The 16,521-nt window shown below is 34.1% G+C and overlaps 1 protein-coding gene across 1 annotated transcript in view; it reads right to left on the reverse strand.

The window, feature by feature from the left end:
• The window catches only part of FANCL (FA complementation group L), an 84,981-nt gene that overhangs the window by 53,833 nt on the left and 14,627 nt on the right, over nucleotides 1–16,521 (reverse strand). The window contains exons 4-5 of the mRNA XM_030310652.1: nucleotides 14,738–14,794; nucleotides 9,980–10,080 (exon numbers count right to left, since the gene is read on the reverse strand). Coding sequence (XP_030166512.1) covers nucleotides 9,980–10,080; nucleotides 14,738–14,794 — 158 coding nt within the window. The remainder of the gene's footprint in view (nucleotides 1–9,979; nucleotides 10,081–14,737; nucleotides 14,795–16,521) is intronic.

Genomic DNA, 16,521 nt, shown 5'->3' on the forward strand with positions numbered 1-16,521 from the left:
ATGGCACTAAACTTGACAGTTAAGTTTTTTAAACATTTGAAAAGGACACTAATTCTTAAGCTTACCAGAGGTTTTTGCTATTCACATTAATAGCTGAATGTTATCAATAGAGAAAAACAGAAGAAAATTGCTTTGTAACACTATCCTTAGTTTGACCAACAGCTTAAGTTACATAGTTTTTCTTTAAACATCTAAGATGCATGGGTGCCTGAATGGCTCAACAGGTTGAGGTTGAGTGTCTGACTCTTGATTTCAGCTCAGGTCATGACCCTAGGGTTGTGGGATCCAGCCCTGTGTCAGGCTCCATGCTGAGTGTGGAGCCTGCTTGGTATTTTCTCTCTCTCTGCCTCTGCCCCTCTACCTCCGTCGCACTCTCCCTGTCTTGCTCTCAAACAAACAAAATTAAAATAATATAAAATAGTTGCATTTATGCAGCAATAACATCAAAAGGCAGGTTACAGACCTTCATATTTTAATAAAGCATCAATTCCATGTTTACCACCACCCTCAAGTTTAAGCATTAACTACTTCAAAAAACCTCCCTAATTGGTGTTTTTTTCTTGTATCTTCCGTATACATCAATCTACCCTGTCCTCCCATGGCTAAATTAATCTCCCTAAGTACTTTTTAAATTGTATCAACCTCTTGCTCAAAAACAGTCAAGGAGTCCCCATCACTTGCATATAAACAATCCTTAGGCTAACAGTCAAGACCTTTCAGTCTGGCCCTGATATTAATCCTCTTAAGTCAACAACTGATCTCCAAAGTCCAAAGATGAACAGCACATTTCCAGCAGTACAAACTTGTTTCTACCACTGCCTCCCTTGTAAGGCTCTCTATATTCCTTCCAAGCTTATCCCAATATCCACCTCCTCTAAGAACCTTCCTAGATCATCTGCAGCCCTAAAGGATTTCACCTTTCTCACAACTGTCACACTTCCTCTTCGTGTAAATTTTTGCTTCCCAAATAACCTTTTTTTTTTTTAAGGAATATGAAAGGGTTTTTTTTTAAGTTTGAGAGAGATCAGAGAGAGAGAGAGAGAGCAAGCATGCATGCATAGCAGGGGGGAAGCAAAGAGAGAGGGGAGAGAGAGAATCTCGAGCAGGCTCTGTGCTGTCAGCGAGGAACCCAATGTGGAGCCGAAATCAAGAGTCAGACTTAATCCACTAAGCCACCCAAGTGCCCCAGGAATGTGAAAGTTTTAAACTTCTATGCATGTATGTATTATACGACCATGGAGATGCTATCAGACTGGTTCATATTTATTGATTCATATGCAAGTTTTAAACAACTGAACGCATATTGTTTAAATTGTAATATATACTATAAACTTTTTACCAATTTAGAAAAATGCAATTTTTTCACTATTAGATAATTTCCAGTTATTCAGTGATTTGAATATATACGAGGAAAAAGCACTCTAATATATAGGTAATTTAGAATGAGAATCATACTTATTAACATCTATGTTCTTATGCATTATGCAATGGAAATTATCATTACTGGTTGTAATTAAATCATAATACTAATTAAGAGCTGTAAAACTCCTATGTAGTCTGACACTTTTAGGTGAACTGGTGGCTCAACAACTTTATACCTACTTTACACAAGGCATTATTTGAAATCGAATGACATGTGTTTCTTTTCAATCCTTATTAAGTATTAGTTTCATTTGAAAAACTATGAAAATGTGGCTCAAAGAGGTTACATTACTTGCCCAAGTTCACACAGCTGATAAGCCAGAATTAAAGCTCTTGTTAAGACAAAATGAATTCCAATAACTAGACAAGTATCTCCATTTCTCCCAATAAGGTATACAGTTCCTTGAAATGTACTGAGAATTATAGAAAATATCGCCGTCAATGGATTAAGTCCATTACCAAAATAAGGTACTTCATTAAAAATCCAACTTAATATATGTCTACAATCTTTTAACAGCACAATAAATTTAATAAAACTCAGCTCTTTTACAAGACAAATTTAAAAGGCTAAATAGTTGGAATTCTACTCACTCTAGTTGACAAAAAACAACCATCAGATCACACTTCCCCCAGTTGGAACTATCTAATCTCTGAATTACCTGGGCCATGTGATTATTAAAACAAACATAAGGTATTTTATCACTAAGACGTGCATTTCTTCCAAATTGAGACACTTCTGAGACTGAAAGAGGCCAGGATAAAAGGATAAAAATCCTAACTTATGTCAACCCACTTATAATGAAAAGTATTCAGTCAGGACATTCTTAATAACAAACAGAAAATCTTGCTAAACCCCAAGGACTCTACTTAATTCTTATCATTTTCATGAGCCATTCTACAAAACAACACAAGCAGAAGTGAACAGAAACCCATCAAAACCTCCTTCTGCATCACTCACCTTTGCAAACTGTATAACACCTAATCACCCATAGCTGCCTTATCATCTTTTTAACCTCTGGACTCCTAGATGTTTTTAGTGAGTAGTTATAGAAGTTGAAACAAATTCAGAAATTATAACAATAGCAATCAAACTTAAGGTCAGTTACTAATTCTCAATGTCATTTCTATAAAAAAGGTATGTGAATATAGAAAAAAAAAGATTTCAATCATATTCTATTTATTTATTTTTCCTATTTTTTTTTTATAATGTCTGATCCAACAGAACTGACTAGATATGTCAAATATCTAATTTAAAAACACAGCAAGGTCTTCATTACCTTAAAAAAATATTTGTTTTTTATTATCAGATTTTACCATTACCCCAAAAACTCTATACGATTATTATTTAGAGTGTAGGGAAAATATAGACATACTGATATGGTCTGGGAATCATTAAGATTCTGACAATCCATTCAAATCAATTAGTTGTACAAATCACTATCTGCGTCATTTTAAGGGATATTTTACATTAAGAAGCTGGCCACCTGGCCAGCCAGGATCTCAAAAGGTAGCAATTCTAGTATGTGAACAGCCCAATTCAACTCTTGGTGTTAATATTGGGTTTCAGGACCCTCAGAACTATCAGTGTGCCAACTATACCAGACCTAATTTAAGAATCAAATCACAAAATAATATCGATAGATTTTCTTATTCCAGAGAGTGAATAAATACTGACAACATCTTTTTTGGCTTCGGACAATCCATGCAAACAACTTCTCTTCTGCTAACGCATTCCTCATTTGTAAAGACTATGAAACAAATGATTCAGAAACAGGAGCTATATTCTAATTCAATCATGCACACTAGTCACTATAATTAAACTTTGATCTTTCACAAATCTAAGCAACAGATTTCAAAACTCTCTCTCAGGATGGGTTAATTTTGCATATGGCCAATTTTATCCATGATGAGATAGTCACACACTGAGGATGAAACTAATAAAAACTATCTCTCCAAGTACTTGAGGTAACTTCAATAAAGGCTCCATCTCAGAGCTCCCCCACAGCACAATTCCAGGCAGCATCGTTCACACAGAACGCCTGAGGACTGTTATGCAGCCAGTCTTGGCTACATACGCTCATTTTATATATAAAGTTCAGCATAAAAATATGTATCTTGAAATTTATTCTGAGAATTAACTAAGAATTATGTAAAATGGTTAGCAGTAAGTAGCATATGACAGAAACTTCGAAAGTGGAAGTTCCTGTATATAATAATCTTAGTTCCAGGGGGAGACAAGCATTCATGTTGTAAGCAGTGCTATCATAGAGGTATTCATAACCTTCTTTTTGGCATCCTCTGTTATCCAAGATAGACATTTCTTTTTCTCCCACATCAGAAAAATGTATATAATGCAAAGTAAAAGTAAATACTTTCTATTTGTCCCTAAAAGATATTTATTCCATAAAATATTTTAATACTTGCACTATTTCTCATATACCTTTGTTGCTAATGGCGTTCAAGAAATCTTATAATTATATTCTGTAGTACTTGTCACAGCTATAATTAAGTACTACTGTGATCATCTACTTAAATGCTGACTCTCCCACTAGATTTAAGTTCCTTGAGGAATCCCAAGTCTTGCCTATAGATCTCCACTGCCTTACATTATAGGCATTCAATAGTTAGGTGGGGGGGGGGGGGGGAAGAATGATTCAAAAATCTCATATTTGCATTCTCAATTCTTGAACTACTTATTACTGGAGTTCCTCCAAACAGGTTACATCCACTTAAAAAAGGGTTTCCCTTCCCAAGTCCTTCCTACATTCCTAACTATCCTCTAAACACCTAAGATCTTAACATTTAAGCATCTTTAAATAAGTCAACATGATTTTTCTCCATCACCTTAAATCCAAAGAATGATCAGGTCCATGGTGTCAATGCCTCCAGACAAACCTCCATGATTTCATCCAAATTACTATTAGTTCATCTCAATTCATTACTTGTCTTCTGTCTCTCCCCTCCATCGTTATGCTAAATTTTATTTAAAAGTTCTAGCTTTTCTCAAATCTTATTCATGAATGGCACCTTATCAAATCATGCCTAATCATATGAATAAACATTAGCCAGTCCCCACTAAAACCACCAACAGTACATTTAAAGTTACACGTAGCATCCATTTCTGGCAAAAATGGAGTAGCTTGCCACAGAACTACACTCCCACTGAGAACTACTTAGACCAGCCTGATGCAAGGGGAAAGTAAGTTTGAAGGCAACAAAACTTGAAGAACCAACGTCCTGAAGTAAGAGAAACAACGGAGAGGTAAGCCAATACTGCAGCCATTTTTTCCCTCGGCTAATTTGTCAACTCTGGGCACAGGGCAAGAGAAGTAGGATTTGGGTGAAGGGCACAGATAGCCGCCATTAAGTGGCACCAAAACATAAAACAACAAAACCACCTAGCAGCATTTCTGGCCATCTCTTAAGGTTAGAGAAATAAAAATAACAGACATAAAGGGCCAGAATCTAGTGAATGGTAGGGCCAGAGATCTTATCCTAATATTCAGGCCATTTTTCCATCAAAACTTTTGATAAATCCTTAAACTGCAAGGGATAAGAGGATAAAAGAAAAAAATAAGCAGAAAGCCAATGAAAACCAAAGGAGAATAATTAGATCTCTCATAATATAAGAAAAAATTAATTAACATTTCCCACTAGTGGGAAAAAGCCCCAGTGAATATCCCCAGGCTCTCAGTGGGAACTCTTGTATGGCTACCCCTAAAAGCAAAACAAACAAGAGGTAGATGAAGCATTGTCAAAAGCAGACCCCTGACTCCAACTGGGAGGTAAACTGGACTTGTGAAAAGACACATATAAAGGGTGCCTGGGTGATTCAGTCAGTTAAGCATCCGACTTCGGCTCAGATCATGATCTCATGGTTCATGGGTCCAAGTTCTGCATTGGGCTCTGTGCCTAGAGCCTGGAGCCTGCTTTGGATTCTGTCTTTCAAAAATGAGGGAAAAAAAAAAAAAAAAAAAAAAGACACACATAAGAGTCTAGGATCTACCAAGGGAGAAATTCCAATGAACACATCTAGCTCCTGCTGGAAGTTCTGAAGACTTATAGCTTAGGAGAGAGAGGGGAACAGTACGTACTACAGTGAATCTTACAAAGACTATATAACCCAACCTGAACCAGTTCAGTCTCTAGCAGGATTACAGTAACCTGCCCCCACTCTATTTCTTAGCAAATGAAAAAGTAAACACTTTGTCAAAGAAAATATCCTCATCTAGAGCCTCTCAACTTTTTTATACACAACTTCTAACACTCAGCAAAAGATTATCAGGCATAGCACTTCAGCCTTAATGAACAAGGGCAAATACTGAAGAACAGCCAGCAACAGTCAGTGAGAAAAGGTGCATTAACTAAAATATGTGCAAATTAAGTTCATTTCTTCACTTCTTCCCTTTTACCAGTTTTTGTTTTTGTTTTTTGGGTTGTTTTTTTTTTTTTTTTTTAAGAAAAAGTAGTCATCTTATTGAGTAGAGACCAGGAAATTTCAGGTTTTACATTTTTGTTGTTGTTTAGAGTATTCAAGCCATTCTATTGTGAAAATAAAGAAAAACCCTTTACTCTTTATTGTTAAAAAAAAAAAAAAAGTATTGGGCCCACATGAAAAGATTCTCAACATGACTCATCATCAGGGAAAAATACAAATCAAAACCACAATGGCATACCGCCTCACCCCTGTCAAAACGACTACAATCAACAACACAAGAAACAACAGGTATTGGGGAGGAGGGGGGAGAAAGGGGAGCCCTCTTACATTGTTGGTGGGAAGACAAACTAGTGCAGTCACTCTGGAAAACAGTATGGAGGTTCCTCAAAAAGTTAAAAATAGAACTACCCTACACCCAGCAATTACAGTACTAGGTATTTACCCAAAGGATACAAAAATACTGATTCAAAGGGATACATGCACCCCAATGTTTATAGCACCATTGTCATCAATAGCCAAATTATGGAAACAGCCCAAGTGTCTACTGACTGATGAATGGTTAAGGAAGATGTGGTATATATACAATGGAATATTATCCAGCCATAAAAAAGAATAAAATCTTACCATTTGCAATGACATGGATGGAGCTAGACAGTATTAGCTAAGTGAAATAGAAGAATCAGAGAAAGACCAATTCCATATGATTTCACTCATGTGGAATTAAAAAAATGAGCGAAAACATTAAAAATTTAAAAAAAGAAGCAAACCAAGAAACAGACTCTTAACTACAGAGAACAAACTGATGGTTACCAGAGGGGAGGTGGGTGGGATTAAGGAGTGCACTGATTGTGGTAAGCACCCCATGGTGTATGGAAGTACTGAATCATTATATTGTACACCTGAAACTAATTAACATACTAACATAACTAACTAACATACTACTGTATGTTAACTGGAATTTAAATAAAAACTTAAGAAAAAAAAGTAGCAGATCCAGGTATTTACCAATGTAGATAAAAAAGAAAAAAAAAACATGAAAACCTACATACAGATGTCTATAGCAGCTTTATTAGTAATGCCAAAACTTGGATGCAACCAAGATGTCCTTTACTAACTTAATGGATCAATAAAATTGGTATATCCAGACAATGGAATTATATTCAGTGGTAAAAATAAATAAACTAACAGGCCATGAAAAGACTAAGAAGAAATTTAAACACATATTACTAACTAAAAGAAGCCAATCTGAAAAGGCTACATACTGTAGGATTCCAACTATAGACATTCTGGAAAATCCAAAGCTGTGGAGGCAGTAAAAAGATCAGTGGCTGCTAGAGGTTAGGGGATAAGAAGGCAGGGATGGATACTTGGAGCACAGAGGAAATACAGGTCATTAAACATTTGTCCAAAACCATAAGATGTACATGCCTAAGAGTAAACCCCAATGTAAAGTATGGTTTTGGGGTGACAATGTGTGGATAGAAGCTGATCCATTATCACAAATGTAGCACCTTGGTGTGGGGAATAACAGGGCAGTCTACACATACACAGAGGCAAAAAGTACAAGAAGAATCCCTGTACCTTCTTCTCAGTTTTGCTGTGAACCTAAACTGCTCTAAAAAGGAAGAAAGCAGACAGACAATTTGGAAAAAAGAGAAGGAAAAAAAAAAAAGTACTAGGAATGCCAAGACCCAGGACTAACTATATGACTGAAAACTTTAAGAAAAAAAAAAAATTAAAAACAAACTCTGGTGGATCTAGATTATGAGAGTTAGTAGAAAAGTATTTTTAAACAACTATGTAAGAAAATAGGGAAAAAGAGAATTTTAATAAAGCACTGAAATCTTATATTAATATCTAACAAAGTAGACATTAAGGGAATAAGTATTACCAGAGACTAAAAGAAACATTTAATGATAAAAACGAAAATCCACAGGAAGATACAGCAATTATAAATCTGTACACATTCTAAAATTAAAAATAGAACTGCCATATGGTCCAGCAATTCCATTTCTGGGTATACATCCAAAGAAAACAAAATCACAATGTTGAAGAGATAGCTGCATCCCCAAGTTCACTGCAGCAATATTTACCGTAGCCATGACATGGAAACAACCTAAGTATCCGCTAACATCATGAATGGAGAAAGAAAATTTGGTATAATGATATACACCAAATATGCAATGAAATACTATTCGGCCACAAAAAAGGACATCCTGCTATTGTGACACCACAGATGGACCTTCAGGGCATTATGCTAAGTAAAACAAGTCAGACAGAGGAAAGAAATACTACATGATCTCACTTGTACATGGAATCTTTAAAAAAAGAAAAAGCAAAATAAAAGAAAAAAACAGAACTCAAATACAGAGCATGCACTGGTGGTTGCCAGAGGCAGAGGTGAAATGAGTGAAGGTGGTAAAATGATACAAACTTCCAGTTATGTAATGTAAAGCACAGTGACTATAATTAATACCGTATTATATATTTGGAAGTTGCTAAGAGACTAAATTTTTTTTAATGTTTATTTTATTTTGAGAAAGAGAAAGAGAGAGAGTGAACATGAGCGGGGTAGGGGCAGAGGGAGGAGAGAGAGAATCCCAGGCAAGCTCCACACTAATAGCATGGGACCCCGTCTCATGAACCCTAAGATCATGACCTAAGACAAAATTAAGAGACGCTCAACTGACTGAGCCACCCAGGTGCCCCGAAAGTAAGTCTTGAAAGCTCTCCTCACAAGAAAAAAATTGTGTAAGTATGTGTGATGGTGGATGTTGGCTAGCCTTATTGTTGTGATCATTTCATGATATATACATCTATCAAATCACTATGTTGTCTACTTGAAACTAGTATTATATGTCAATTATATCTCAAAAAAAAAAATTAAAAAAAGTCTTGTGTCAGGAAGAAAAAGATTCCAGACAGAAGGACAGAAATGCAGGAAAGAGTGAACAACACTGGGAGAAATCATTGTTTCTGGGACACATATATACACACAAATATATGTATACTGACTTTAAATAGAATCACAAAGCTTGCCAACTTGGGGGGTGGGGGGGACGCTTGGGTGGCTCAGTCAGTTAAGCATCTGACTCTTGATTTTAGTTCAAGTCATGATCTCACAACTGTGAGTTAGAGCCCCGTATTAGGCTCCACGCTGGGAGTAGAGCCTGCTTAAAAGTCTCTCCCTTCCTTCCTCCCCCTACCACCACCCCCCCATCTATTCCTCCCCAGCTCATGCACACACTCCCTCAAAAAAAAATTTTTTTAAAAGCTTGCCAATTTTAAATAGAGAATTAAAATGTATGATAACAATAATACAACATGTAAAGAAATGAGAAAACACATTAAGGAGATTTATAAGAAAATTGGTTAACAGTAACAATGTATATTTTGCTATATGTATGTTGTAATTTCTAAGGTAATTCTAGAAGAACAGTAAAAGAATGTATAACAATTTAATAGAATAAAAACTAATAAAATTCTTGATTATTTCAAATAAAGGCAGATGAAAGCAGATGGGAGAGAAAAACACAAAATGGGTGAGACAAACAGAAAACATACAGCAAGCTATCAGTGAAAATGGCAGTAAATATATTGAGTGATGTCAGGGACAATGGCAGTGAGAAGTTCCTAAAAGTCTCTCTTCCATAACAGCCACAAGAACAATGGCCCAAAAAATATCAGGAAAAAAAGCAAATATGTGCGGTGATGGAGATGTTAACGAGTTTATAGGAATTCTTCCACAATATGCATATAAATCAAAATGATCATATTGTACACATTAAAAATATTATAATCTTCTTTGTCAATTATACCTCAACAAAACTAAAACAGTAACACATTTATATTCAATAAAAGTATGGTAACATCTTATTTTGTATATAAAAATGTTATTTTTTTTCCAAATCATATTTAGTATTTTACCTTGTAGATCAGTTTGTTAAACATGATATCCCTTTAATTCATAGCCACAGTAATGATCAGTTGCCCTAATTATAATCAAATACTTTGACTAAAAAGGGTATAAATTGCTAAAACTGCAAATACATTGACTGAAATGTGAAAAAAAAAACAAAAAAACAAAAAACTTCTGAAGTATTTTAAAAATAGACCTACTTGTCCCAACCAAGAATTCCTATCTCTTCAATAAGGCTTGAGTAGAACTGGGGAGGAGGAGGTGGTGGACACAACTCCTGTTTCTTCTTTAAAGCAACTTCCTGCGTAAAAGAAAAAAACTTGAATCTGCTGTGGAATGCTAGGCAGTGAATTGTTAGTACCTGATTACAAAACAATTTCAAAATTTCCTTTGTGGCTAACCAAAGTGTCCATTACTTTCATAGAAATTCCAGCTGAATCACTCCCAGTCTCCTATAAAGAAACCTGAAAAAGTTGAAGGACTGCACAGAATGTTATGTGAAAATATCAATTATTATACCATTGAAACATCAAATTTTTTCCTAGACTACTATGCTTATCAGAGATAAGAGTTAAAAGAAAAAAACAAAAAACAAGGCTTCACCATTTTTCTATTCCTGTGGATAGAAGTTTTGATAGAAACATGTACCTTTAAGAAAAGCTTGAATTGAATCACACCCTTACAAACAAAATTCCTTTATTACAGTAAATATTCACCTGCTACTTTCTTTCACTGACTTAACATTCTGTATTATTCCCAGACCAGGTTAAGTGTTTTTTTCATCTATCTGGCTAGATCACAGTTCCTTTCCCTTCTAGGCCCACCCATGATATCTTCAAGATGGTTTATGTACCCTCAAAAAAACTAAGATTTTTTTTTGCAAGCAATACTAACATCATTAGAATTGCTAGGGCTGAATATTATCAATTACTTCAGAGGTGCTGACCTAGACAAATATCTCATTTGGAAAGTGAAAATATATGTATCTTGCAAATTACAGATGTACATGTGGTCTGGATTATCAAGAGATCATAAAAAAATAAATTAAAAAAGAAGTCAGATATAATAAATAATAAAACCAGATGAGAACAAGTATAAAAATCATGCTTCTACAACCCTAATAAAAGGTGTTAAGTTTTATTCATATATAAAGTTCTTACACTTTTTTAAACAAGGATAGAATACTATTAAATTGAGACAATACCAGAAAGAATAGATTTTACACAACAGTATTTCAAAAACAGTATTTCAAAATCAGGACTATTAACTGAAATTAACACAGTTCTAAATCTGTTTTAGGATAGAAACAAGCAAAAACAAACAATAACAACAAAACTTTGAAAGCAGGTTTGTAAAGCCCAAAATGTCAATTTGGATTTAATTAGACAAGAAGTATGCTGCTTTTTTAATGAACTAAATACCTAACGTTATCTGTAAGTTGCCTGATGGTCCATAAAAATAAATTTTTACTATTAAGATTATCCTGTTATTACAAAAACAAGTCAGTGTAGTTCCTATACATATATATTAAACAGCTTCAGTAATTCTTTTGAAGTTTTTTTTAAATCCAGAAATATTAAATACTGCTATCCACATACATTGAAGGTAAAAATAAGTTTGGATGATAATAAAAATGTATTTGGGGGGCACCTGGGTGGCTCAGTCAGTTAAGCGTCCAACTCTTGATTTCGGCTCAGGTCATGATCTCTTGGTTCCTGAGTTCAAGCCCCACATAGGGCTCCAGGCTGACACCGCAGAGCCTGCTCTGAATTCTCTCTCTCCTGTCTCTCTCTCTGTCTTCTCCTCCCCCAGCTCATGCGTGCTCTAATAAACTTAAAGATGTATTTTAATCCTAGGTTTATGACATTTGTAAACTCTACCTTCTACCTTGAATCAGACAAGTTACTCCTATTCCAGAACCACAACAAGAAAAAGGTCTAAGTCAGAGAAGCAAAGCATTCTTTGTGAAGAGGCAAGACACATGGCAGAAAGAGCACAAGCTTTACAAAGGTTTTAAATTCTAACTTTACCATTTCCTATTTTAAGGCCTTAGCTGCTTAGTGACTAAGCCCTAAAGAGGAATAAAAAAAAAAACAACCAAAAACCTACCCACATCAGAGTTCTATTAAAACACAGGTAAATGCTCACATATTAAATATATACTGAACTCCCCTATATGCCTAGTTATTACTAGGAAACTGTGGAGATATACCAATTTCCTGAAAAGGTTCAATAACTACACATTTCATTTGAACATCATCCTCAATACTTTCATTGGTGATTATGTTATAGGAACCCTATTACCGACAACACAGCCCAACAAATAAACTAATGCAATTCTTATTTTCTTAGGTATACTGTTCATAAATGTGCAATAGTATCACCAATCTGTCAATTTCTTTAGAAAGCTAAAATACAGCAAGTCATTTTATTGAGAAACGCGGTAACAAATGTACTAAATAGAATATTGTTAATCAGAGATCAATGTCAACATTTTAAACCAGAGCTGTTCTTACAACCTAATAAAGTTAGCTTTAGTAATAAGAGCTTAATGGGACACAGTATATATAGTTTTACCTTGGTCCCTTAGTCCTTTTATTTGTACCATTTTTTTAAAGTATGCTAAAAAGATTTAAAAAAAAAAAAAAAAACCTTACAGACTTTTTTTGCAATGTCAAGGATAAACCAAAATATGCTTCACATCTTCACCTCATCTTTTTTAAGTTTATCATATTTTGGCCTTTGATGAAATTCATAATCAATTTTGATAATTCTTATTAGGGTTTATGAATTTATAAGTCAAACTTTAGAAACTGACTATAATCTATTCTGATCCCAAACATTTGATCAAAGCCCTACCTCAGAGGCTTGTTAGGAGGATTGAAAAAAGGACTCAGAACAACTGGCAACTAAGCTCTTAGTATGTGGCAAATGCTACTAAGAATAAAAAACTCAAAAAGAACTACAAAAAAATAAACTGCTTGTTGTTAGTACCAATACATTGGTACCATAATTTTGTAAGACAAATATAAATATAGAGATATAAGGAAAGCATAAGTAAAACATAACAAGTAAAACATAACATAACAAAAAATAATTATGTTAATATTAGAAACCAAGATTTTCAGAGTAAAAGAAACACAAGCATGAATATCAAAGTAAAAATGCTATAATGCCAAATTTGACTTGGAAATATCAATATGAATTCATGATAAATTACTCTTTCTAAACAGTATTTTTTCCTAGTTTTTGTCCACTGACAAGACCTAGCAGTAATAGCAATGAACACTCCAGTTTCTAGATCTGTGGCATCCAAACACTATCTCCTATAAAGAAACTATGGCTCTTCAGAGAAGTAACTGATTATAGTTCTGCAAAAGGATGAGTAAATTAAACTGGGGCAACTGGTGTCAGAAAGCAAAGTTTGGGCTGTGTTAAAAGAACTAAAAAGCCGAGATGAAGGGGGATACACTGACCAAAAATGATAACAATTTCAGCATCAAAAGGTATAGTGATTGCAATGGACTAAAGTCAATATATAAAAGTCCATGAGTTCTTAATGCTACTAAAAAAAAAAAAAAATCATTAGTTCCCTTTGACAGTTGCTAGGCACTAACTCATTACTCTAAAAATTGATTTTTTTTAAAAAAAAAAGGGGAAAAGAAACAAGCACTTAACCTATTTCTCCAGTATGAGCTATACCTCAAATTAACCAAATAACTGATGAAGGGAAGTTCTTCTCTACAGACCTCCAGATAATAAATGTAGATGACAGAATTTTTTAAATCACCATCTGCAATGATTATCATTGGATGCTAAAACCATTAGGTGACAGGCTGATATGAAACTTTATATTCAATGGATCTAAATCTATTGATCAATCTTAACTTTACTAAAAGAGGAATTATCAGATACTATGTGCCTCCCTCATGCAATCTAAGTACACAGCACAAAGTATTCTTACCAGAAAATGAACCCAACTCTGTTGAGACTGAATTACAAAAAAAGGCAGAAGATTATGTTAAAAGACACCATGAATATCTAATAAACCAAATCCAGAATGCAAGAAATGTTATAGGACACATGATATAGTTTATTTAACAAGTAAATGGCATGAAGAAAAAAAAAGGGTGGGGGAAAGATGAAATGCTGCTAGAAATTAAGAAACTTAGGAGACATATCAACACATATAATGTGTGGACCTTATTCTCATACAGATAATGAGAAGCCAAAAGAAATTACCACTAACTTTGTCAGGGTCATAATAGTGTATTTAACAACATTAAAAAAAAAACACTTAGCTGTTAGAAGTATACACCAATATATTCGTGGAGGGATGAATACAATGTCCAGGATTTCCTTAAAAATACTCTAGTCCCTTTCTCCTTAAAGAGTAGGGGGAAAAATGACAAAATGTCAGGTCATGGGCCCATCAGTTTTCACTATGCAGTCTTCCCTCTTCTGCTTATGTTGAAAACTTGCATAACAATTTTTTAAATAATACAATGTCCATAGGATAAACTAAAAAGTATTTTATGCATAATTGATTAACAGAATAATCAATTACTATATGTAAGTATATGTATGTAATAAGCCTAAGAAGTTCTTCAGAAATCTGCAGCTATATACAAATTTATACATATATCTTTAGGTGTGACTATGTCTCCATAGATGTTAAATTCTCTGACAAACCAGGAGTACATTTTATTTCTTCACCACCTAAGACTAGTGTCAAATGTACCCATTTTATGACACAGTCAAATGGTTCCTGTACACATTTCTGTTCCTCACGCAATTCAAAAAAAGCATCACCCACATTTACACACACAGTAAAATAAAACATTAAGTGACTGGGAGTTGAGAAGTTTTAAATTCCAATGATGTTAGTTTTTAAAGGAATTTTTTAAAACATCAAGACTTACAGAATATGGTAACAGCACTAGAAAACAAATTCTTACCAAAACCATCTTCAACTCCATCAGAAAGCTCATTAGATCAGGAGAGTGCTGCATTCTCTAGATTAAAACATTTCTAATTAATTTCATTTGTACAATGAATATTCCATATACTGAAATTGAACTAAAGTACAGGTTCATGTGAATGAAAAAAATATTAAATGTATCTACATCTTAAAAGCGTAACAATTAAAGTACTTATAACCATCTCTACTATGTCTACCAATTTCATTTTGAAAGAGTAATTAAAGCCCTCAAATCTATTTTGGTGAGATACACTGAATTGTACTTAAAATCCCACACACCTTAGTTCCTTCAGCACTGACTACTGGTCAAGTTTAGCAAATCTGCCAAACCACATCATTATGAAAGAAAGAAAGAAAAGAAAACAAAGGAAACAAAGGAAACAAAGAAAGAAAAAAGAAAGAAGAAAGACAAAGGTGTTATAGGAGTGAAGAAAAGAAGAACATAAAATAAAATTCAGGCAAATCTATGCAATTAAAAAATCTAATTAGAGTGATGAATTAATGATCAATACTGTATTTTTATTTTTGCCCTTGACCTTAAAACTACCTACAATTGTTAATTTTGTTTTTTCACAACTAACCCATATTAATTCAAAAGCAGTCAATCTTTAAACAAGATAAAGCCATTGTAACAAAAAGGCAAAAAGGAAATAACTTCTAAAGTTGAATATTTAAGAGTTATAATTTTATTTCCTAGAATCTTTGATTCTTAAAATAACTATAGAATAAAGGAAAGCAAAGCAAATTCTCAAGTGTAACTTTTAGATGAAACCCTATATCACTTCTCTTCTTGAAATCAAAATATTGCATTTTTGTTACTTTTTTGTGATACACTGCAGTACCACCACGCAGTTCTGAACAAAGCCCATCTGTGAATTTGTTCACTCTTTTAGACGAGAAAAATAATAATCTAAGATACTTCAACAATTCATGAGACATACGAATCACAACATAGCTTTGAGTGAGCAAATCTGTAAAATGAATCTTTGACTTTCTCATCTTCTATACAATATGTGCCCTGTTAGCTTACTAGTAATGAGCAATAAATAGTATCAAGTTTCTGTGAAAGATAGCCTAGAGGCTAGAAGCAGCCAAATACCTGTTTCCAGAACTAAAGTTGTACGGAAATGCAGCCACACCCATTCGTTTACCTCTGGTCATGGCTGCTATGGCCCTACAAGTTAAGTAGTTGGGACAGATTTTAGGACCACCAAAGCCTGAAAAATTTACTGTCTGACTCTTCACAGAAAAAGACTGCTGATCCCCCAACCCATACTTATTAAAGTTAAAAACACTATAAGGAAAGAACAGGAATACTGGAATAAAACAAAGAAAAACTAATTCTTGGTTCTATATGACCCACTGGAGGGCAGAAAAGAGATTAATAAGTAATTGGGACTTTTTTTAGGAACTCTTGTGGTGAACTGGAGGAGAAAAACAATTATAGATATTATACTTAGTCTCTATTAACAATTTTTTCCAAGCTATTTAAATATCTCAATAGATTCATTTCTTAAACTCTAGTATACAATATAAATAGTCACAGTGGCTGAGGACGAGGCAGTGTAAAGAAAACAGAGAAATAATTTAAATATCCCCTTAAAAAACTGCAGTAATTATGCTGCCAGCAATGACAGCCTACATTCTACAAATCAAATAGTTTATCTCCTATATTTCTTTGTGGTTCAGTAATGCTTTATGTGAGAGTGACTGTCATTGTCAGTTATCATAGATAATAACCTGCTTTTAAGATAGAAAAAA

This window comes from Lynx canadensis, chromosome A3 (assembly GCF_007474595.2).
Source record: "Lynx canadensis isolate LIC74 chromosome A3, mLynCan4.pri.v2, whole genome shotgun sequence".
Classification (NCBI taxonomy): domain Eukaryota; kingdom Metazoa; phylum Chordata; class Mammalia; order Carnivora; family Felidae; genus Lynx; species Lynx canadensis.